This window comes from Platichthys flesus, chromosome 2 (genome assembly GCF_949316205.1).
Source record: "Platichthys flesus chromosome 2, fPlaFle2.1, whole genome shotgun sequence".
NCBI lineage: Eukaryota > Metazoa > Chordata > Actinopteri > Pleuronectiformes > Pleuronectidae > Platichthys > Platichthys flesus.
This window is the reverse complement of record NC_084946.1, coordinates 7263532-7285267: the sequence shown is the minus strand read 5'-3', so window position 1 is coordinate 7285267 and position 21736 is coordinate 7263532. Positions and strand designations below refer to the sequence as shown.

Sequence of the window (21736 nt, the reverse complement as noted above, 5' to 3'; positions counted from 1 at the left end):
GAGGGGGGAGCTTCAGAGGAGCCTTTTACAGTTTGGTGCAGTTGTTGATGGAAAAAAAATTATTGATATTTTTTGGGGTAAATCCCAAATAAAAAATGTTAACATACGGCCACAACAAGGGACAGATCTTTTGAATTCATGTACATCAACATCTGCTTGTAAATGGTTTTAATCATGTTCAATCTACCCTCAAACTAATTAATGAATAACATAAAATAATACAGAAAAATATGCCTACCTTTGGTAAGATTACATTTACAATCTGACTAAAACCTTATAAAAGATTAACATGGTCATGATTTCTTTAACGGAAACTGAATTGAATTAACTTTGGTTAATACAACAGATGTTAAACAACCCTGCACTTTAGAGAGCACAACCTCACCTTTGTGTCTCCTCTTATTATTGTTAGTAGTATCAGTATTTACTTTATTTATTTGATTATTATCATAAAGTCATGAGAGAGTTCAGATCAGGTGTCAGCACCTTAAAACTCCAGCCAACTGTTCTGCTTTTATGTTTTATTCCATTTTAAAGCATAATTTCATTTTACACTGCACTGTGTTTTTGCACTTTGGCCCTGAGAGGAACAACATTTCATTCGGCCATTTACTTATATGAGGAAGAAAGATAACAAAGCATGACTTGACCATTTTAGATATGTTACTTATACATTACAATACAACCCCTTGTTATCGGAGCAATGTTCAAAAGGTTGAATCAGTTCCTGGCGGCCACATATCAGCCGACAGCTATGAAATGAACTATATGAATGCTTGATTTGATTGTTTTTGTGTCACACTCGAGCCGCGCTGACCCAGTTTCCCACAGCAATTGATGTTGAAATCATCAAATCTTATCTTTATGAGTGCACCATACACACAACACATGTTATGATACAGTATGAGTGATACTGTACTGTTATACAACACACACACACACACCTGTAGGGGACTTTCCCTGTGCTCCGGAGGCGAGCGGACCGTGGCTGAAGGTTGTGAGGCTATCTCTCCTCTGGCCAGGCTTGACATTCCCATAGTATCGATTCACCAGGATCTGCCGCAGAGCTTCTCCCTGAGAGTGAAACAAGGACGTTAGGAGATGAAGTCTTAGTTACAGCTTAACCATGTCACAGCAACAGAACTGGAACCAAAAGTCAGTGAGCTGTGCTAAAGCAGCAGCTTCAAATCTCACGTCAGAGAGTGAACAATATCAGGACGGTTAAAAGAGGCGCCTGTTTAGAAAAACTTGCTGTAAAGTGTATTTGGCAATTACACTTTACTTCCCTTGAGTTTTTCCTTTTGTTTTTCCATATTATGTTAGTCCCTTTACAGCTGCTCAATTAAATAAAGCTGCAGAATTACTACAATTGTACAACATTTTAATATAAATAAAAATAACAAATTAAAAGAAATAAAAATTGGCAAAAACTAAAGTCCATGAATGCCATGTCCATAGCCTTGAAGTCTAAACATAATTTGATGTCCCCTGTGGAGAAACTTATTTGAGCTCTGTCTCCTGATCTCAGCGGCTGCACCGTGCACTCTCCCACCGCAACATGCGCTGACATCCGGTGTCACACTATGTTAGATTGTAAATCAGTGCTTCACAGTGACCTTGATGCTCCCTCTGGACCAGATGTGTAACAAGGTCTCCAAAGGTCTCCAGCCACCGCTGATGTTCCTGCCACATGCTACAATTCACATAACTGACGTAGGGGAGCATGTGAGTGAGTGAGTGAGGGTCATGCTCGGGATGCAGCTTCATGACAGTCAATACGTTGTTGACCATCAATAAGAGGAAGGCCTGGACCATCACCACAAACCAAACTAGGTACCTACCCTCCTCTGATCCTCCAGTTGCTTCTGAGGCTGGTTGGGATCAAGCTCCTTAAAGGTGATGTGAGTAAGCAGAAAGCCAAAAAAAATTAAAAACAAAAAAAGGCCGAAAGGAAATTAGAAAACAAAATAGGGAGTTAATACAGTGCAAATTAGTGACTTTACTAGCATGCAGGACTCAGGTATAAATCAGAGCATGCAGTTAACAGGGGAGTGGTTGTGTGAGGAAAGACGTGGGTTCATGCAAGGCTCTGTGCAGGGGAGGCCTGATACTCATTATGAATAGATCCTCATAAACCTTCAGAGTTAACTCTTGAGAACTTTTGTCTGCCATCTATTATCTACAGAGAGGTGCTCGCTCTCGACAGTGGACATTGGGAAATCACCCGACACTGTACTCTTTGGCATGTGGTCGGGAAAAGTGCTTCGTTTATTTATATAAGGGAATGACAAGCTGCTGCCGGAGGGAGAGAAACACAAGCCATGGGAATGAGGAGAAAAAAAAAAAAAAAGAGGCTCTACATGTCCAGGTTACATAATGAAGTCGTGATCTACTGACACACACAGACACACACAGTAAGCACCAATCTGGCATGGAAAAATACTTCAGCCACGACGTAAACCCCCGTCACACCACACTGGAAGGATATTTCGCCGAGATTGGCTCAAAAAACTAAGCGGTGGAAGGACAGATGAATGGAAGGCAGGAAAGAGAGAGGGAGGAGTGGATGAGTGAACACGTGGGAGACGAGGGGCTTCTGAAACGGGGGAATACAAAGGAATGGGTTGTGACCCTTATCCACTTAGACAAATCAATGTTTAACCCTAAGAACAAGTGCAACGGGACAGCTTGTAAATTTGAGGGATGGCACTGATCAGCAGTGAGCTGTGGCTCTGAAACACACCTCGGCAGGGACTTCGGGCTCGGGCGGGGGTGCCAGCTGATTGGAAATAAAAGGCTGATGTTAGTCAGTTAGAAGATGCAGAATTAGTCATGTTGCACATCGCCTCCGAAGAGCAGCACCCTCTCTAGCAGCTCTGACTTCATGTTTCTATTGAACATAGGAAGTGGTCTCAGACTTTTGGACAGCACTGTTTTAACACACATCCCAATGAGCCACAGCGTTACTAACACCGTTCACTGGCTGATAGGTGTGCATGTGCTCGCTAAGTCACATGCAGTACTGCACATCATAACTATGTGAGACTTAAAGAGCCGGAGGCAGAAAGACAGAGGACATAAACATGTTGTTCTGTGATGATGGACAACTTACAGCGCAGAATGTTGAAGAGCATTTGGTTATGACATGTCTCGTGAACCAGTCTAATGCAGCAGTGACTTATTGCAGCGTGAAAGCAGAAGCTGTGTAAAACAAAAATTTAAATATGCAGTGTCTTCATTTTCCTAACAGTGGCTACGATGCTACACTGTGGTAGGTTCAGTGTTGTGAGCTTCCCTTTTTCATGCTGCTGCAACATGTTGCTGCCTATAACCCCTGCATGATACTGCATATATTGCAAGAATGGTACGAGCCAATGAAAGCACATATATGCATTCACATCCGAGTATCAATCCTCACGGTCATGGGGTTAATATAAAAGGCCACATGGGGATTTTATTTTTTACATGCGATACCAAACAATGAATTATAGATAGTTAAATTTTTGCTGCTAGAAAATTGTCTCATGAAAATGGTGTTCATGCTAAAAAATGTAATTAATGAGTAAATGATCTGATGAATTAATATCACCTTTCTTATATCTGAGCAGTAAATGACAGCTTGTACAGACATAATAGTGAAGGATAATAAAACTGCTCTTTTTCATTTCCTCAACTACTGGAACTGACTAAACAGGTTTCAGCAGAACAAATAAAAGTATTAACATTTAACTTAGTGGTTTTCTAAGTGGCTTCTGGCTGTTCATTTGTGTCACCTGCAGAGCAAAGCAACATGAGATAAAGGCGATAAAAATAAAAGATATAATGATATAAAATAGATAATAACATAAATGAAATAGAATAAATTAAAAAATGCACATTGGCAATCAACAAAAGAAGTCCCTTAATATTCAATATATACAATTTTTAACAAAGACACAGAATAAAGTCAAATTTGAATGACACAGGGAACAGACCAAACAACTTATTTAACACACTAATAAAAAGTAAAAGAAAACGATATGCCCGCACAATCTCCCTGCAGGGCGAGCAGCGACTGGTAGGAACTAAACAACAAACACACAACTCACTGGCGAATGTCTCCCCCTGTGATCCAGTCATGCTGCTTTATGCTGACTAATTGGAATTTCCCTATAGCAAACCTCTTTGCGTCAACACTCTGATTTCCACAGAAAAACAATCACCGTCTATTTCGAATGTCTCGTAAGCCAGTTTGAAAACTGTTATTTACCAAACATGACCTAATTTGGTCATGTGCAAAAACAAACACGCATCACTTGAACGACTTGACCTTGTAATCATCTGTCCGCGGAGGCAATGTTATAAAAAGAAGCACAATGAGAGTCAGGGTGTTTGTGGATAAAGAAAGAGACGGTTGATCTGTGTGAATCTGCTCACTCCTTGACAGATGAAGGGCTGCCAGAAGTGAAACCGCTCCTCTGTTTAGAATAACACAACACAGAGCCTTAATCCAAATCACCCAAAACAGTGATCTCTGCTTTACCTCACCTCATGGGAAGTCGTAAAGTGAAGTGACTGCTCATAATGTAAGGAAACAAGTCTGCAGTGGAAAGCGACGGGTTTGTGTCGCACGTCGGCTGACAATATAAAACTGGCCCTTTGCCCTTTAAAAGGGTCAAACCACAAACGATCAACATGTGTTGGCACACACACACACACTGCCCAAAGTTAAACCCCCAACCTCCACCCCGTCTACCCTCTGTTGCCTAGAATGGGCTGCGCCAATGCCAGCGTCCTCTGGAAGACGTCTCTGCTGCACTTTTATTTGCCAATTACCACTGAAGGTCACACATCAGTGGAGAGTTTAAAATTCCAGGGAAAAACAGAGAAGGAAAAAAAGAAATAAAGAAAGAAAAGTGTAAGCTCTTATGTAACTGCTGTCTGAGAGCTGGCGGGAGCCCAAGAATCGTGCAGCATTAAGTTAAAGAAACTGGGACAGAGGCGGCGTGTTGCATCAGCAGCACCCCCTGTTGAGGGAGAAGACGTACAGCACGGGCCGGCTTGTCCGGACTACCCGGGCTGAGAGCCAGGAGGATAAACAAAGATGAATTGGAGTTTATCTGAGGTAGCTTGGCAGGGGTTAGTGGTAGGAGTGGCAGCGGGAGAAGCTGCACACGGGCAGAGGTGGAGAGCAGAAAAGGCATGGCTGAGAAAGTGAAAGTTAAGGGGTTGTGGTGGGGAGAAAAAGGCTGGAGCAGAAAAACAGGAGTGTGAGAAGCAAAACAAGCATTAATTGATCAGGAGCGACTGGAAAGCACGTTCACCCTCTCACTCCCTCAGATCGACAGACCACCACGCTCTGCCTGCATAGAAACACTCCCTTATATAACGCTCCATGTATGGGCTACACACTCAGCCCCCTCCTCAGCAAACTGTATTACATCACCAGAGAAAGACCTCATCTCCATCTGCCCCCTCATAACCTCCCGTACTGTCTGTCAAACAAAAAGACGTGCACGTGAAGGAAAGACAAACAGGAGCGGCGGCGGTGATATAATCAGGCCTGACGACGAGGGTGGCAGGCTGGACATGTCTCCTTTTCTCCCTGGCTTTTTTTTTTTTTTAAATCATGTTTCTATTTCTGGTAGAGCGAGATAACCTCCGCTAATGGGCGAGCAGTCACTCCAGCTCTTTTCACGCTTGCTCTGGATACACAGCATCCAGCCCACAGAGCTGGCACGCTACAAGTGGAAGTATGGCGAGGGTCTGTCAGAGAGCGGTGAAAGTGACAGCTGCGCCCAGTCCTCCAGACCTTTGGGTGGGTGCTGTGGTCGGTCAGAGAGCAGCAGGGCTTACGTAACGGCCATCATGGAAGTTTATCTTGCTGCTGCTCAGCTGCTGAGGGGAATTTGAGGTTTATGCTTCCATCTAAAATGACACATACATACACGCACACAAACACACACGCACACAAACACACACGCACATTCTTGAGGAGTCGATGAGACTAAGCACTGATCTCTGAGAAGAGCAGCTCGGTATTTTATTGGAAACCGGGGATTTCCATTGCTTCAGTAGCAGGCGGCAAGCACAAGGAGGGAGGGAAGGACCAAGAAACTGAGAGCATGTTGCTTCCTGACAACTCTGGAAAGACCCTTCACATCAATTTCTTCATTTGCCTAACTAACATCGTAATTCACTTTTGCACTCGCACCAACTTTGATGAAATGACTATTCAACCGCCCGCTATTTTCACTCTGAAGGGCACAGTAACCCACAAATGAATATGGAGCCTATATCACGAGTCAAAGTTCAAGTTGAACTTCACCCGAAACCACGCTGTGATTTGCTTCACCATAGGAGGCAAATGTTTTATTCAACTCCTTGCTCGCACCGGCCTGAGCTGAACGAGAGGCAGAGTTTCATTCCATTATGTTTGACCGGGCCCCAAGATATTAATCTGCTGCTGCACGTTCTCCTGCTCTGACAGTGTGGACTTTCAGTTTTCAAAAGTATACTGAGTTCAAAAGAATGTAAGCTTTAAATATCAAAATATGCTTTGCTGTTGGAATTTGCTGTACGAGGAGTCTGTTGGCGTCCAGTGTCTGTAGGGGTTTTAATTTTTAAATCCATAGTGCTTTAAAGACCCAAAAATGTTTACAGGGGACCTTGATTTGAAACTTATTTTCCAAGCTATGGCAGAGACTGTATATAAAAGCTTGACAGTCAAGGATGAACTTCATGACAAGAGGGATTATAAAGTCCTATTAGTCAGTGACATGTCAGTCATGCCGCCCTAGTGGTCACACCCATACTCTCAACCCTGAAATGTCTCCTCACCACCACAAATAGAAATGAAGAACCAGTTTCATTCACTTCCTTAAGGCCACAGGTTATGACCGCACACGGCCCGGCCCTCTATGTTATCATGCAGCTATATATATTTATATATAAACATACACCCACTTACACCTGCTGCTGTGAGGTCAAAGAATATGTTCTGATGCTGTCATCTATCATAAAGAGGCTGTGTGGTGTTAGAGTGACCAGAATAATAGCAACAATTTTAAGATGTAATGCAGTGTAACACGAAATAAGAACCAAATGACCATGTTAAGAATTCATTGAGACCATGTTAACTAAGCATAATGGTACAACTGCTAGTAACATACGGATACGGCTGGGAAAACTGGGATTATGTCCTCGTTATTTTTTTCTGGGGATAGGCTATATTATTATTATTGCTATTGTCATAAATTCAGTTTATTTTGGGGATTAGCGAAGAAACACAATTTATCTAATCTCAAGCCACTACTTGCTTGAAGGGGATATTCATTTGTCATTCATTTTCAGATTTAAATAACACTGATTGAACCATTTAATACTTTTTTTTAAATATTAAAAAACATAAATCTGAAATGGTTCTGACAATCAGTTTTAACAGATGGAGTTTTATATTATACCCTCATTTACTGGCGCGAAAGATGTTAAAAAGAATACAATTTAAATTAACAATACCGTAAACTAGTGCCAAACATGACTGTATCTATAGAAAAAGGAAAGCAACCATTTAAATGATTTTGGTTTGCATTATGGTTGACAGATATGTTCCTTTTCTGGTCACCCATTGTACATCACCTTCATATTCAGTGCCTCACGAGTGTTTTGTCCCGTGTGAGAGGCGGTGGTCTAGTGGCAGAAACTTGGACTATGGGTAGAGAAGGTCTCTGGTTCGACTCTGGTTCGACTCCACGGAGAGACAACAAAAGACGAACCTGGATTGATCTGTCCAAAAATCCAAGAGTCCCCCTACCCTGTCTAGTGCCCCTGAGCAAGGCACCTTACTCCCCCAACATCTGCTCCCCGAGCGCCGTACATGGTCGCTCACTGCTCTGTGTGTCCTGCACACAGATGGGTTAAATGCAGAGGTTGAATTTGCCTGCCATTGCATGGGTGTGTTGTGCATGTGTTTGGTATGAATAAACATATCTTAATCTTAATCTCAGATCTATACGTCAAGATTATGAAGTCAATTATGATAAATCAAGTGGTGTGACTAAACAGGAACAAATCTCCTTGATGAAAAAGGAGTGTGAAATTTAAAAGCGATTTCAAATGATTGAACAAAGCATGAACAAAATACCTGAATGGATGGATGGAGAGACAGACTGATGGATGGACGGATGGTTTAAATAACAAAGTAAAATCTCTGCCTCATGGAACCTCAGTGCCCAAAAGTCCCACAGGATTTGTGATGAGCAATATTAGCTGAATAAATGTGCTGATAGACGCCAATTGTACCACTGGTCTGTTACCACTTCCAAATAAAGCTTCTGAAAATGTATGATAATAAAAAAACTTAAATTCAGTTAAAATGGTTAAATGCATAATTAATACAGTGCTGTATGTAGTGATGTTTTCTAAAAAACAATTTCTTTCTTATACGTACACAACTATATACGGTCACGACTGAGAAGCTCACAGCACGACATGCTAGCTCTAAGCTACAGTTTAAGATGGATATCTAATGACAGGAGGACAACAGGGAGGGACGGACTGAGCTGCAGGTGCGATGCTACAGAGTTTAAATTGGCAGCACAAGCACATCTATGCTGTTAGTGGCAGACAAGTCACAACAGTAAGTAAAATGATCGACCTCAGCCACATCCATCTCATCATCAAAGGCAATCAGCTGCAAGAGAAGAAGTATAGGGGGCACAGAGTTAGTAGAGGCAGATTAGTGAGTTCAAGCTCGCTCACAAGTGTGCACGTGAAGCACTTCAGAACACATTCACACAAACACGTAGAGTGGAAGAGTGGAAGGACAGAATAACGAAGCTCAGAACATATCAGTGAAGGTAAAACACCCTCCGACCTTCATCTCTTACGACATTGACCAAATGCTGTTGACATACAACAGCATTTTGTAATAACCCCATCTCAAATAAGGTATTGCTCAGGACAAACAATACTAAAATGAGGATGTGTATTCTGACCATAACAACATTACATTGGAGTTTTTGCAGCATTTTGCGACATTGAAATGTACGCCACTTACCAACTGCTGGATGTCAATATCAGACTAAACACTTTTACAGGAACATTATTCCATCAGCAATAGAATAACATCATAATCGATGAATTAAAAGTTTCACTCAGAGTTAGGCGAATAGTCAAGACTATTGGTGTCCGTGAACCTTAGTGACTGACGATACTTTGTTTGGGGACGTGTTCTTTTCACAACGAACTTCATGTGAGATGACATTTTTAGACTGCAAGTGAACTTTCACTTGATCAGTGGTTCAATGTTTTTACATAATAGAACATAAGTGTACATGAGGGAGGAGACCTTTATCATGATTATAACTTTAAGTTAGAAAATGGAATAAAAACAACACTCTACTGCAAACCTCAGTATGGACTCTACGTCTAATATCATAAAGATATATGTGGTGAGTCCATGAAAACACACATACGATATGGATTCAGAAACTGTAGAACTGCTAAATGGTCACAACAAAAACAATTAACTTCCATATTCAAGACTTCTTCTTGGCTGTCTGTAGCTCTGCACCTTTTTCTTATTATGTTATCACAATACATTTTTCAGTATGTAGTGTTTGTTGATTTTGTTCATGGCTTAGTATCTTTCTGTGAAGCCTTACTGCTTTTAGTGAATAAGCCTTTTATTGGAAAACATGCATAAAACATAGTAAACAATTGATGAGGGATCAATATATTAATGTCTATTGCATTCATTAATAGCCAATGAACGTTGCGTTAAGTAGCTGGAGCTTGCATGTTTTTAATAGACTTACTGTGGAAGTATTAAGTGATTGTGGGAGAAAGCAATGAGGTAATCAGTTCTTAGTAAGAATTGTGTTTGTCCAAACATAAAATTCATCACGACGAGAATTCACACGCTTCCCCGGCTGAAGGAGGATCACTTCTGTTCTCTCGGCTGTTCAGGCTCCAGAGGTAATCAAAGAGAGATGAGCCTCTTCTTCTGTGTCATTGCTTTTTGATCTCATGTCTCCTGGTTAGTATGGAGAAGTGGGACAACAGCAACAATGTATCCTGAGATGTGAGTGGTTCATCTCGTGTGGGCGGAACTCGGGCATGGCTACAAGCGGATGATGGGAAATGTCAAACACACGGAGCACAGGGAACATACCTTCTCCCCGTAGCCCCGGTCTGTTGTCATCATCTCCCGCAGCGTCTGCAGCACTTTGATGCACAGACGCTCCTCGTTCTCCTCCAGCAACTGCTTGGTGTGTTTAATCAGTCTGGTCAGGAGGAGAGGAAGAAACATGAGAACATGGAAACTTCATAAATTCCCACCACTTAACATACTTAATATAATCCCAACAAACTGTTTTTTCCTGATTTCCTCAATGATAAGATCTTTGACCTAAATCAGCAGTGTGATAGAGGCTTGGTAGTGGGTCCAAGTGTTTTGCATGTAAATGAAAATAACAATATTCTGAGAATTTTGAAAACTACACCTACACACTACGGTGGATAAAGAAATGCAGGTACAGTGTTTAACCAGGAGTAAGATAACACCACTTTATAGATGTGATTATGTGTGTTTTTATGCATGTGTAGATGTGAGCTCCTGTAGTAAAGGGTTCAATTCTGTGAAGGGACTAACTGCACTTGATTTACAACTTGATAACTCTGCTATAATACAGAAGAAAACTAGGTTGAACACTGGCGCCCTGAGTTCATCAGCCTCTCAGGCCGTCCCATTACATTCTAACTCTAACTATATACAATCTTAATTTTGACTGTTCAGAAGTCCTTGTTTGGTGGACGTTCACACTCACTTTGATATGAATCCTCCGCTCTCACATTTCTTGCGCGTGTCTGTGTTTTCTGGGAAGAGGAGCTCTGGACGATGGAGGACGTCAACGAGCACCGAGAGCTCAGCCTGGACCAGAGGCCTCAGACGATCCTCCAGCGCTGACACTATGTCCTACAGAACAGGTGGTGACACACAGCCAGAGGTTAGGATTAGTATTAGTGTTAATATTATTAATAACGACCCTAAACTTTTACAAAAAAAACATGGTCCTGTAAGCAGTCCTTTTTTAAAGGGATTAAAGTTAGATAATTAAATTTCTGTTGCAGTGGAAGTAAATGACACTTTAAAAGTTCATGCTAAGAATTCTTAAAGCTTTAGATGACTGACAAACTTTGCCGCTGTACAAAGACTGTTACTACACCCTCTGACACCTGCAGGAAGTGGTACCGTATATTGTTATCAGTGATAAGGACTAAGGAACAAAGACAGACGGATAACAATGACCAAAACATTACAAAAGTATCAGTATAATACTTAAATCATCACGTGTTTGGCTGCTGGTGGAATGAAAAATTGGGATTTTTTTTTATTCATTGAGAGTGGGCCTCTGGACTTGATACTTTTCCTCCGTGAATTAAGCAGTCGTGAACTCACAATGTTGTCAACACGAAGAGAGAGGGGGTTCGGTTCAACAAGAAAATTCCTCTTTTTTTTGGTTCTGTGCTTTAATTTCAGAAGAGATTTAATTATATCAATTGAAACAACAGCTGGAAAAATTTGGCGATACTTCATTATAGAACCTTTATTTGTTAGCAGCTACTGTTTAACAGAATGCACTGTGAAGTTGCATTATGAAGCCTGACAGTCTGGTAGAGATTACAGTTCTGTGTGGGATGATCAGCAAGCAGCACAAAAGAGGGAAAACAAGAATTAGCACTGCGGTTGTATGCCTCCACCAACCAATGCAGTTTCCAAGTACATATCTGTACATGTTTTTTTTCCAGATTCATATAAGGTCAGTGTGACCTTTGACCAATGCAAAGTAATTACTTTATCTTTGAGTCCAGGTGGCAACTGATCAAAAGAAATACCCCCAAGCAGTCTATAGAAATCACATTCAAGACGCCAAACCACAAAATCAAATCAGTTAATCAGTGAGTCCAAGTGAATGGTACCAGATGTAATGACATTTTTCAGTCCTGATATCCCACATTCACCGGGATGAGAATGGGACGGACGGACAACCTGAGAACATAATGCCTCCAGTCAGTAGCTGTCCCCGGTAAGGAGGCATCAAATACATGAGAACAACTAGAATTACTACAATTCAGTTGTGTGCCTCCACCAACCAGGGCAGTTTCAGTATAAATAATCATGGTGACCTTTGGCCACTGAAATCTTATCACTTAAAGTCCAAGAGACAACTGATCAAACTAAGAAGAAACTCCCTAAAGGCAGACTCGACATATCAAATTCAAGAGGAAGAAAAACATGTTTAAGGGAGGCCACCAAGACCTTGAACTTTGACTTCTCCAATCTAATCCGTTAATCTGGGAGTTTTATTGAACATTTTTACCAAATTTGAAGAAATTCCCTTAAGGCGTGCTTGAGACATTGTGTTCAACAGAATGCGATGGACAACCCAAACACATTAGGGCAAAGGGGCAACAAAGACGAACATGTGAACAAAACATTGCAGACAAGGATTAGTATTGAATCATAGACTGGGAGGGAAACCATGTGGGAACTGCAATACATCTGTGAATTTGACGGCGGATAACCCAAGAAATCCAAGGATACTGTATAACAAAATAATGACTGTGTTGGTCTCTCCTCTGGAGTGCAAGTTGAGATAACGGAACCACATGGGTCAAAGACGTTTCAGACTTCCACTGAAAGCTGAGTCATGCCTTTCCAGAAAAAAGGGAGTAGACTGTATTACGAAACACAGCTTTTCCTGGATGCAGTTAGGAACCAATTCTACAGAACGTTGCTTTGTGGCGCACTTACCAAAACCATAACGTTACTTAATGACACTGACAGTGAGTCATGACAGGGGCCTGTGAAGATCACACACAATCAGACCTTATTAGGGCTGATTTTTTTTTTTTCTGATTCAGAACTTGAATCACATTTGTATTCACACAATCCTAGAGTAGTAAAGTAGAAATATTTGCATTACACATACTCATGTTGCATTACTTTTTAAATGAATGCTACAAAGTGAAATATTTTACAACCATCCAGCTTATTGTTCTTACCTGCCTTTGATCTTTAGCAATACAGTGAAATTCAGAAAAATGTAATTTCTAATTCCAATGAATCACAGATAAGAACAGACAGCATGTAAGTGTGAAGTACACTCACTTTATGAAAGATCATTATTCTTATTTTATGTTTTTCTATTGAAAAAGATGTAAAATACTATAATTTGGTTTAGAAATAAGGTTTTTATCATCTATGTAATCTATACAGACAAAACCAACAGAAGTTGCATGTGCCTGCTGCTAATTTGATGGTTTATTTTTTGGAGTATTTGCACTTTCTTTATTCCAATTCAAGTCTTTGCCGGACCTGACTCTGGCACAAGTGGCCACTCCTGAGAGAACTTGTTGTCCTGTTCCACTCTGACATTACACACGGTGATAATGTTTCATATAAAAGCCATTACTGCTTCCTGTTCTCCTCCAAAAGCCGACTCACTGTACACACACAGATGGCAGGGAGATAGGAAGATTTCAACTAAATCATTTTAACAATATTTCATCTAACTTGTTTTTTACTTTTTCCTCTGCTTTGCTTGGTTTTGATACTTTCATCTGCTTTGTAATATTTACCCTTCGTTTTCACCCGTATCCGTTTCTTTGTTGGCTGATTTGAATGATTAAACAAGATTGCACAAAAACCTAAGGGTGGATTTCCACAGAACTTTGTGGAAGGCTGTGGTATGAGTCAGGGAATGCCCCATTACATTTTGGTGCGGATCCAGATCCAAGAGTCTTTAACATCAGTGTGAAATACGGAGCACCTGGATTGAATTTATGAGGACTCTTGGGCCTTGATGGGGGTATGCGCTTTTTTATATGCCTGGGTAAATAATGAATTAATGAATAAATAAATCATTATTTAAACCAAAAACATATATAAATGAACCCCAGTATCTCTTGCTACTGACCTGCAGCCTCTCTATGATGTTTCTGTAGTCTTTGGAGGTCGGGAGGCCTGAGTCTCGTCTCGACATGTTCTTGGCTGACAGCCTCCAGTTGAGGATGGTCTTCTGTACAACATTATTGGACTTGACAAACAGGTTGTTCACCTGGCTGTCCAGGTCAACTGGGATAGCAATGGCTCGGCTTTTAGCTGGGTAGGAAATAAGAAGGTAGATATTCCACGTTTTTAACTTGTATCACAATTTACTTTTCTAACATAAAGCCAAAGGTCGGTGGTCTGGTATTAGCCCGGGGTCTTACCCACGTCTGAGAGAACTTTAATGCAAGCCTCCACTGAGGCCTTCTGGACAGGGTTCAGCCAGTTACAGTGGTAAACCCTGAACACTCCCTGCAGCAACTGTACAAACACTGGCTGACGAGTCTGCAAGAAAGGGAAAAGATAAGTTTAAAAAAAAGAATTGACGAAGTAAAGGAAGGAAAACACATAGATGGAGGAGAAAAATAATGAATGATATAAACCCCCAAAAAATACTATTTAGATCCCTAAGCACAAAACCACAACTGTGCTAAACATTTCAGTGTAAGGATACAGTAACACCTACAGTGGAGGGGTCTAAAGGTTCAGGTCAAGCTGTTTACAATCATGTGCACTCCCAACGCAACAGTCCCGACCAGTGTTCAACTACCACCGTGACAAAACTGCAATCTATCAGCTGAACAATAAATACCTCAGATATCTTTCCAAGAATGGAGGCCTGTTGCGAGAGAAAGAGGGTTGTGATGTCATCATGTATTAGAAAAATGCCAGTCGGCAGATTTCCCCGAATGCTCAAATGGTTATATTAAAGTAATCTCCATTTGTTTACTGGAGCCAGGTTGAAACAAGTCACGGAAAAGGTCGGTCAAGAAGGAAATTGTCTTTAAAACCACACCACAAAGCCGCTGCACAAGGGACCTGACAATTCTACGGAGGGTGGTGGTTGTGATTTATTAGGAAAGATGTGGGCAACAGGACACGGCTAGGCCAAGGTCGTAAGAGGAGAGTGACCACACTGCAACGGCAACAGCATCTGCACCACATCCCAGATACGTGTTGTGCAACAGATCTGGGAACAACAGAGTCAGTGTTCTGACTCAGCTATGAAAATGTGCAAACCCACACAGTGAAGCCACACGTCTCAACATCCTCAGCCTGTTGATGAATAACACAGCCAGAGGTTGGGAAACAAATGTGGGGGAGAGTCACCTTTACTTACATACATGTATTGAGCCATCTATTCAAAGGGAAGAAGGTCATATGTTGTAGCACACGTGTAAATCTGAGCATGTACATCATTTAAAGGCGGTTTGTCATGCCACAGTCCAGATTACCTGCAGGCTTGTGCTCTGGTCGGAGAAAGGAGAGCTGAAGAAACATGTGACAATGCTCATGACCGTCTCGGTGACATAACGCTCCAGCATGGTGTCCGCATGCTTCCTGTCGCTGGTGTTGTTGCACACCTGTGAAGCAGCGACAGAAAAGATATTAACAGGGCCACTGGATCACACTTCCTGCATGTGGGTGACTGGTGACATATGTTCGCCCCATGCTGTTTTGACATTTGTCACCCGCACACATGAGACGGCGTGGCGGCGGCGTGGCGATGGCTTACCCTGCAGATGTCCACCAGGAAGTTCTCAAACAGTTTCCACATGTGGTTGGACGTGTAAATCTCCTTCATCTCCACCTCTGTGTCGACGTAGCAGTGGTTGAGGAAGTTGATGTAGGCGATTTTAACCTGTCAGAATGCAAATGAACAGACTTGATGATGCACATTTACTGTGTCGGGGTGAGACTGATCATCCATGGACAGAAGCTCAAAACAGGTCAGCACCATAGAATTGTATTGGTCAGGTAACAACGTGCGAAACTAAAAGACAGAGCCGACATTTATCTTTTATCTTCATATATCTGCCTACTTCAAGTTGAGACACACATAAGATAAGACATTTTTATCTTCCCAATGTCGGTCTAGACTGACTCAACACTGATACAATCGTTTCTCTCTACAGAGTGAAATTAAATTGAAATTAGACATGTATGAACCAACAGTGTAATGATAAGTCAGAGAACTGCTGATGATAAAATTGTTTGTTTGTTTTCCAAAATAGGCCAGAAAAAAATGATTGTGTAATGTTTTGTGGATATAAAAGCTCTCCATTCAAAGTAGAACCTATTAATAACGGCAAAACAACAAAAACAAATTCAATGCCACTGGCTAAATACTGTCTACACAGACTACATTGTTTGATTCAATGCACAAAGACTCTGAATATATCTAAAAGTGAATGATTTTCTCTTTAAAATATAAATTGAATAGCCCATTGTGTTCGTACTTCAGGGATGCAGTCTTCATGGGTGACCACCCGCACAATATCATCCAGGGGCAGCAGGGAGTTGCACTTGATCTCGGTGTACACGTTCTTGCCCTCAGTGCAGACGGCCAGCAGCTCCACCAGGTGGATGTGGTACATCAGCGGGCTGTTTTCATCCATGCGCTCCCGCTCTGAGCGCATCATCTGGACGAGTGTTTGAAAGGAGGCGCGGTCGTTGTAGAAAACCAGAACGTCCTCGCCCGAGTTCACCAGCTGAGTGAGGGGGAAAAAGGCACAGCACCGAGACGTGTAGTTAGTGATACAGTAAATCATGTTCACCAGTGTGTATGGAGTATGGATCATGGAACTAACCTCAGCCATGACAATGTCCTGACACTTCTTGATGAACTTGTTCTCGGCCTTCACTATGGTCTGCAGGAACTTCAGATACTGGACGTGACGGCCATGACTCTCAGTGCAGTGGACAAAGTGTTGAACCACGCGCTCATTGATCTCACTGCACAGCTGGAAGTTATTCATGAAGATGTGCTGCATGGTCACGGCCTCCAAAATCTGACAGAGTTGGAAAAAGGGACAACATAGAGGACGCTCCTCAATTTACATTTACTAGACAAACAGCAGTGTTGTCCACATCAAATTACAAACTAAAGACAGACTTGAGATATCGCGAAGAGGATATAAACATCAAGCCACACTTACCTTGACCTTTGACCTTTGGACACCAAACTCACTCAGTTAATCAGTGAGGCTAAGTGAAAGTTTGTGCCAAATTTGAAAGGATCCTCTTGAGGCCTTCTTTAAATAACAATTTAATTTTTTTTTTAGGTCACAGCGATCTTGACCATTGGCCTCCAAATTGTAATACAGTCACCCCTGAGTCCAAGTGAGTGTTTGGGCAAGACGTATGAAATTCACTTTGAATGTTGCAGAAATATCCCGTTAACTAGAACATGAGGTCACTGTTCTAGATCTTTGACCTCAAAATTCTAATCAATGTATTTGTGATTCCAGCTGAACATTTGCAACAAATTTGAAGAAATGCACTCCTGGCATTCTTGAGATATGTTCACAAAAATGGGCAGACGGACATACCCAAGGATGAGTAACCAGACAACATAATGCCTCTGGCCACTGGCTCTCACCGATGAAGAGGCATAAAACCATTCCCTGTGCTACTCACCCCTGGGTTGAGAAACAAGTTGATGTGTTTGTGGAGAAGAGTCTGGTTCTGCTGATTCCCTGCACAGAAGTTCTGCAGAAACTCATGAGCTGTTTTCATGATCTCCTGCATTCGGACGTCCTCGCCCTAATGCAGATAACACCATTTTTTCATTAAGATTAAACCAACTGAAAACTTTAAATATTCAAAAGTCACATGATGCTTTCAAAGCATTCTTAAAACTCTTCTAACCTTCTCGTATGGGATCTGGAGGAGCTCAAGTACCACACTGTGAGCTCCCATGTTCCTCAGCAGCCTCTGCTGCTGCTTCTTACTCTTCCTCCCCGAGCTCCCCTCCTGGACACACAGCCTACTGAGGCGCAGCAGGATCTGAAGGAGAACAGCATGAGGGGCTTTAATAACACATAACAGTTCACAAACATGACATAGATAAGTGAACAAATGATCATACCTCTTTTACAACCCTGTAGTTGTAGCTGCTGGTGGTTTCTGACTTCTTTTGGTCAGAACAAAGTGAATCTTCCTGCAAAACAAGCATCAAAAAGAAGAAGAAATATTTTAAACTCCAACATGATCTATACTCAGGTATATCTGCTTTCTAACGACTTGTCCTATTCAACAACTGGTATCAGGTGATCGGACACTGCACCTTCTTTTTGTTTTCAGACTCTGAGGGTCCATCTCCGTCCATCCCATCCTCTCCCTGCCTCTTGTACACCCACAGCTCGGACTTCTCCACGATAGAGCGCAGCTGGTCCAGATCTGTCTTGATCTGCTTGTAGTTGTCCACATCCTGACTGGTCACCAGCAGCTGGACCTACAGGGAAGGGACAGAGGAACAAATGTTCAAACAAAACCCTTTGATTTTCAGGTTTCTAGCGCTGCACTAATCTAAAGCTTTGTGTCAGATATTGAAACAGAGCATTGAAAAGATGGGCCTTACTTGTTTGAAAGCCATAAGAACCTCCTGCCTCTGGCTGAAGTGTCTGAAGAGCAGGTGGAGAGCTCCAGACACGAGAGGGGGGTAGTCATGCATGGTCAGGTGCAGCAGGACCCTGAGGAAGGTACGGCCACCGTGGTCATCCAGGTCTAGAGGAGTGTTCTCCTCACTGTAAAGACAGTGCAACAATACATTACCTCAACTTTTATCTTGCTTTATTTTGCTTCAACAAAAGAAGATGAGGAAGTTGTTGATTACCTTCCTCCGAAGATCCCCTCTGCCTGTTCCTCGATGTTCTCAAAGTCCAGATTTCCTACAGTCAAAGGAAATTTACTTCTTCAAACAAATCCCTGTCACTCTGAATTTCTTTCATTGCTTTCAGTAAATCGTGTGGTTTCATACCTGGCATCGGACCTGTGGCGTTATTGGTTCCGATCAGACTGGCAGTATTGTCTCCTTGTGGGTTGTTCTCATCAAACTCACGTTTGAATATACAGAGCAGGCAGGAGATTCTATAATCTAACCGCACATTCAAAATAAACTGCAGGGAAAGAAAAATAATTATAATTACAAACAGGCTGAGAGTTTGGCTGGGTGAAGGAACCAGGGTTTTAATGCTCCACCTGCAGAATCTCAATAATCTTGAGCTTCGTGTCCATGACCATGATGTCTTCTCTCTCAGGTTCAGTCTCGGTCTTGACCACGTCTCCCTCCGGCTGATGAGTTGGCGTGGTTGGCAACAAGCCGCCTCCTCGCAGCACCACCTGGGTCATCAGCTCCCCCACTCCATGGATGGACTTCATCACATTGCTGCCAGCTACACATTTAAAATGGAAAATGGAATGAGCTGCACTCTGACCTACGACTGCAGTTTTATACTTGGCTATTTTAAATGTCTCTTATCGGATGTTTTACATGATCCCTGTAAATGCTTTAATCAAGCTTGCTTAAATTTATCAGCTCTTTATAGTGTGGTATTTATTTGCTGATTATAAATGGTTCCAGTTCTCAGTTCACTTCTGAAAAACATTTCAATGAGACTTTGCTTTCACTTTCTGCTGCATCAACATAGTGTAGTGGTCAACGGCGGTTAAGCCAAGGTGCCAGACTCACAGTCTACAATTTTTTTTAAATAGCAGCCAAAAATAAAACCAAACGAGACGGTTCTGCAGAACGATCTGTTCTTCCAAACCCATGAGTCAGCTTCACAGTCCCACTCACTATTTACAAGTTCTCAGTCTGAAAAAGATGGTGAAGTTTGTCAAGGTTAAGTTTCTGGTCCCCCAAAGTCATACAGAGTGGTACCTCCTGTCAACAATATTGCAGATGTGAAGGAGTGCTGAGTTTCCACTGTTAACTCCTGTTTTGAGGCAGCGGACTGCTGGCGTCATATTGAGACCAACACGCCAAGGTCATTCAGATGGGTGCAAGTGCATTTGCTATTTAACATCATGGCTGCAGGATGGGGAAAGGACAACTGTGCTGCCTTACACTTGGCGTAAGAGAGAGCCCCTTGCACATAATTTAACTGTAAACAGCTACAAAATGAGAAGTGAACCAGTGTTTATTTACCAAGTGTTACGACAAGTCAAGTCTGAGACTAAGGACAGAAACTGAAAGATGAGTGAGATACGCTGTGGATGAAGGTGGTGGATGTTTACCTTTGTTTTCCTCTCCCTTCTCCATCTTGTTGATGGGGTAAATGGTGCTGACGTGCACACAGTCTAAAATGTTCAGTAGGATCATTGTCAGGCGAAGCAGGTCGCTGAAGTTGTAGAATCCAAAGTATATGAGGTTCCTCGCCAGATTCACTACCTACAGATAAGAGGATTCAAAACCATGATTTGAAACTTCATTCAAAACAAGCTGGCCGGTTATCTGCTTATTCCTTCCACTAAGAGGCAGTACCTCGAAGGTGAGCTTGTTTTTCTCCTTGTCAGAGAAAGGAATGTTCTGCGACACCACCTCTCTCAGGTAGTTCTCCACAAAATCCATCGTTAAGCAGAAACGCTCTTTGATCTCGTCTCTGGTGGTTCCATCGTTGTCATAGCTGCATAATAAGAGGAACACCACATCACATCATGCACACTGACTTCTCTCGAATGGGAATTCAAGCCAATTAAATGTGGATTAATTAAATAAAATGGTTGTTAATTAAATGTCAGTTGAAAGCTTTCCCGAGATTAACTCACTCATCGATTGCGATCTTGGAAGGGATCTCGGACCAAAGTCGAGCATATTTGACAGGCGTGACCTGCTCCTGAGGGTCTCGGTCCACGTGCATGTGCAGCATGAGGCGGCAGAAAGACGCCCGCAGGTCGTAGGGCAGGTCCTCGTCCGACATGCAGCGCAGGATCAAATCCACATCTAGCTGTCCTGAGATTTTGTTGATGGCCAGGTACTGACGGTCCAGACACATGCGGGCAAAGAGGTTCAGCTGACACCTGAGGGGAAATATTATTTCAGCTATTAGAGCTGTGTATTTTTAATCCAAATGAATATATTCTCAAATAATAATTTATGCCTGTGTGGAGTTTTTATTGTTTTTCCAGAACACTTGTGCAGTGCCCGCTCTACACCTGCCTGTTTGAATTGTTCTGCTCTCTTGTCCTGTGTTGATGCTCTGGAGCCACGTCAGAATTATTTCTTGTCATTAGTGAGTCCTCCTCAAACAGTTCCACAATATACCGTCACTTTCTATTGTTTCGGATGGACATTGTGTGCAGAGCTTTTTATAAACAGTCTTTGTTGCAGAGGGAAGTTAGAAAACTTTGTGCTCATCCTACCTGGTTTATCTGTATTGACATGTTTATACCTAATGATTTGCCTTCGTCCACTGACTGCTACAGAGGGCCAGTTGCCTGTTTATCTAAAGTTTTGCAGGTCCAAATCGCACCAAATTCGACACTGCACTTTTCTTCAGGCCATGATTATTATTATCGCCTATAATAATAAAATCAGTCAAACGGGATTTTACAACAGAATGCATGGTGTTGAAAATATAATTAAATGATATCACACCTGTAGTAGCTGACCACCTCCTGATCCTCCTTCTGGCCCTCCTTTGCATCCTGGGCCAACTCCCTGATGCTCTTGCTCCGGATCTCCTTGCAGTTGTCTTTCCAAAAAAGCCACACCTCCTCTTCGTCCTCTGCCTCCACCGGGCTCTCACCGTTCGTTGTCATCTCGATCTCGAATCTCGACAGGACCAATCTGAAGAGTAAAAAGCAAACGGTTACTCGCGAAAGCTCATATTTTAGGCCGAGATACTTGTGAGAAGAGTG

The 21736-nt window shown here is 42.1% G+C and overlaps 1 protein-coding gene across 4 annotated transcripts in view; it reads right to left on the bottom strand.

Annotated features, from left to right (window-relative positions):
- itpr1b (inositol 1,4,5-trisphosphate receptor, type 1b) overlaps positions 1 to 21736 on the bottom strand; it is an 85653-nt gene that overhangs the window by 37344 nt on the left and 26573 nt on the right. For 2 of the 4 annotated variants that reach the window (XM_062395432.1, XM_062395441.1), the window contains 24 exons: positions 21474 to 21665; positions 20645 to 20896; positions 20361 to 20502; positions 20114 to 20267; positions 19076 to 19269; positions 18855 to 18993; positions 18711 to 18765; positions 18456 to 18621; positions 18162 to 18329; positions 17964 to 18035; positions 17744 to 17881; positions 17513 to 17638; positions 16684 to 16884; positions 16333 to 16584; positions 15609 to 15734; positions 15328 to 15456; positions 14257 to 14377; positions 13962 to 14146; positions 10809 to 10957; positions 10154 to 10265; positions 8636 to 8671; positions 2744 to 2779; positions 1842 to 1889; positions 945 to 1074 (listed from right to left, as the gene is read on the bottom strand). In XM_062395432.1, the coding sequence (XP_062251416.1) occupies positions 945 to 1074; positions 1842 to 1889; positions 2744 to 2779; positions 8636 to 8671; positions 10154 to 10265; positions 10809 to 10957; positions 13962 to 14146; positions 14257 to 14377; positions 15328 to 15456; positions 15609 to 15734; positions 16333 to 16584; positions 16684 to 16884; positions 17513 to 17638; positions 17744 to 17881; positions 17964 to 18035; positions 18162 to 18329; positions 18456 to 18621; positions 18711 to 18765; positions 18855 to 18993; positions 19076 to 19269; positions 20114 to 20267; positions 20361 to 20502; positions 20645 to 20896; positions 21474 to 21665 (3323 nt within the window). The remainder of the gene's footprint in view (positions 1 to 944; positions 1075 to 1841; positions 1890 to 2743; positions 2780 to 8635; positions 8672 to 10153; positions 10266 to 10808; positions 10958 to 13961; positions 14147 to 14256; positions 14378 to 15327; positions 15457 to 15608; positions 15735 to 16332; positions 16585 to 16683; positions 16885 to 17512; positions 17639 to 17743; positions 17882 to 17963; positions 18036 to 18161; positions 18330 to 18455; positions 18622 to 18710; positions 18766 to 18854; positions 18994 to 19075; positions 19270 to 20113; positions 20268 to 20360; positions 20503 to 20644; positions 20897 to 21473; positions 21666 to 21736) is intronic. The other 2 variants (XM_062395447.1, XM_062395457.1) reach the window with 1 other exon arrangement.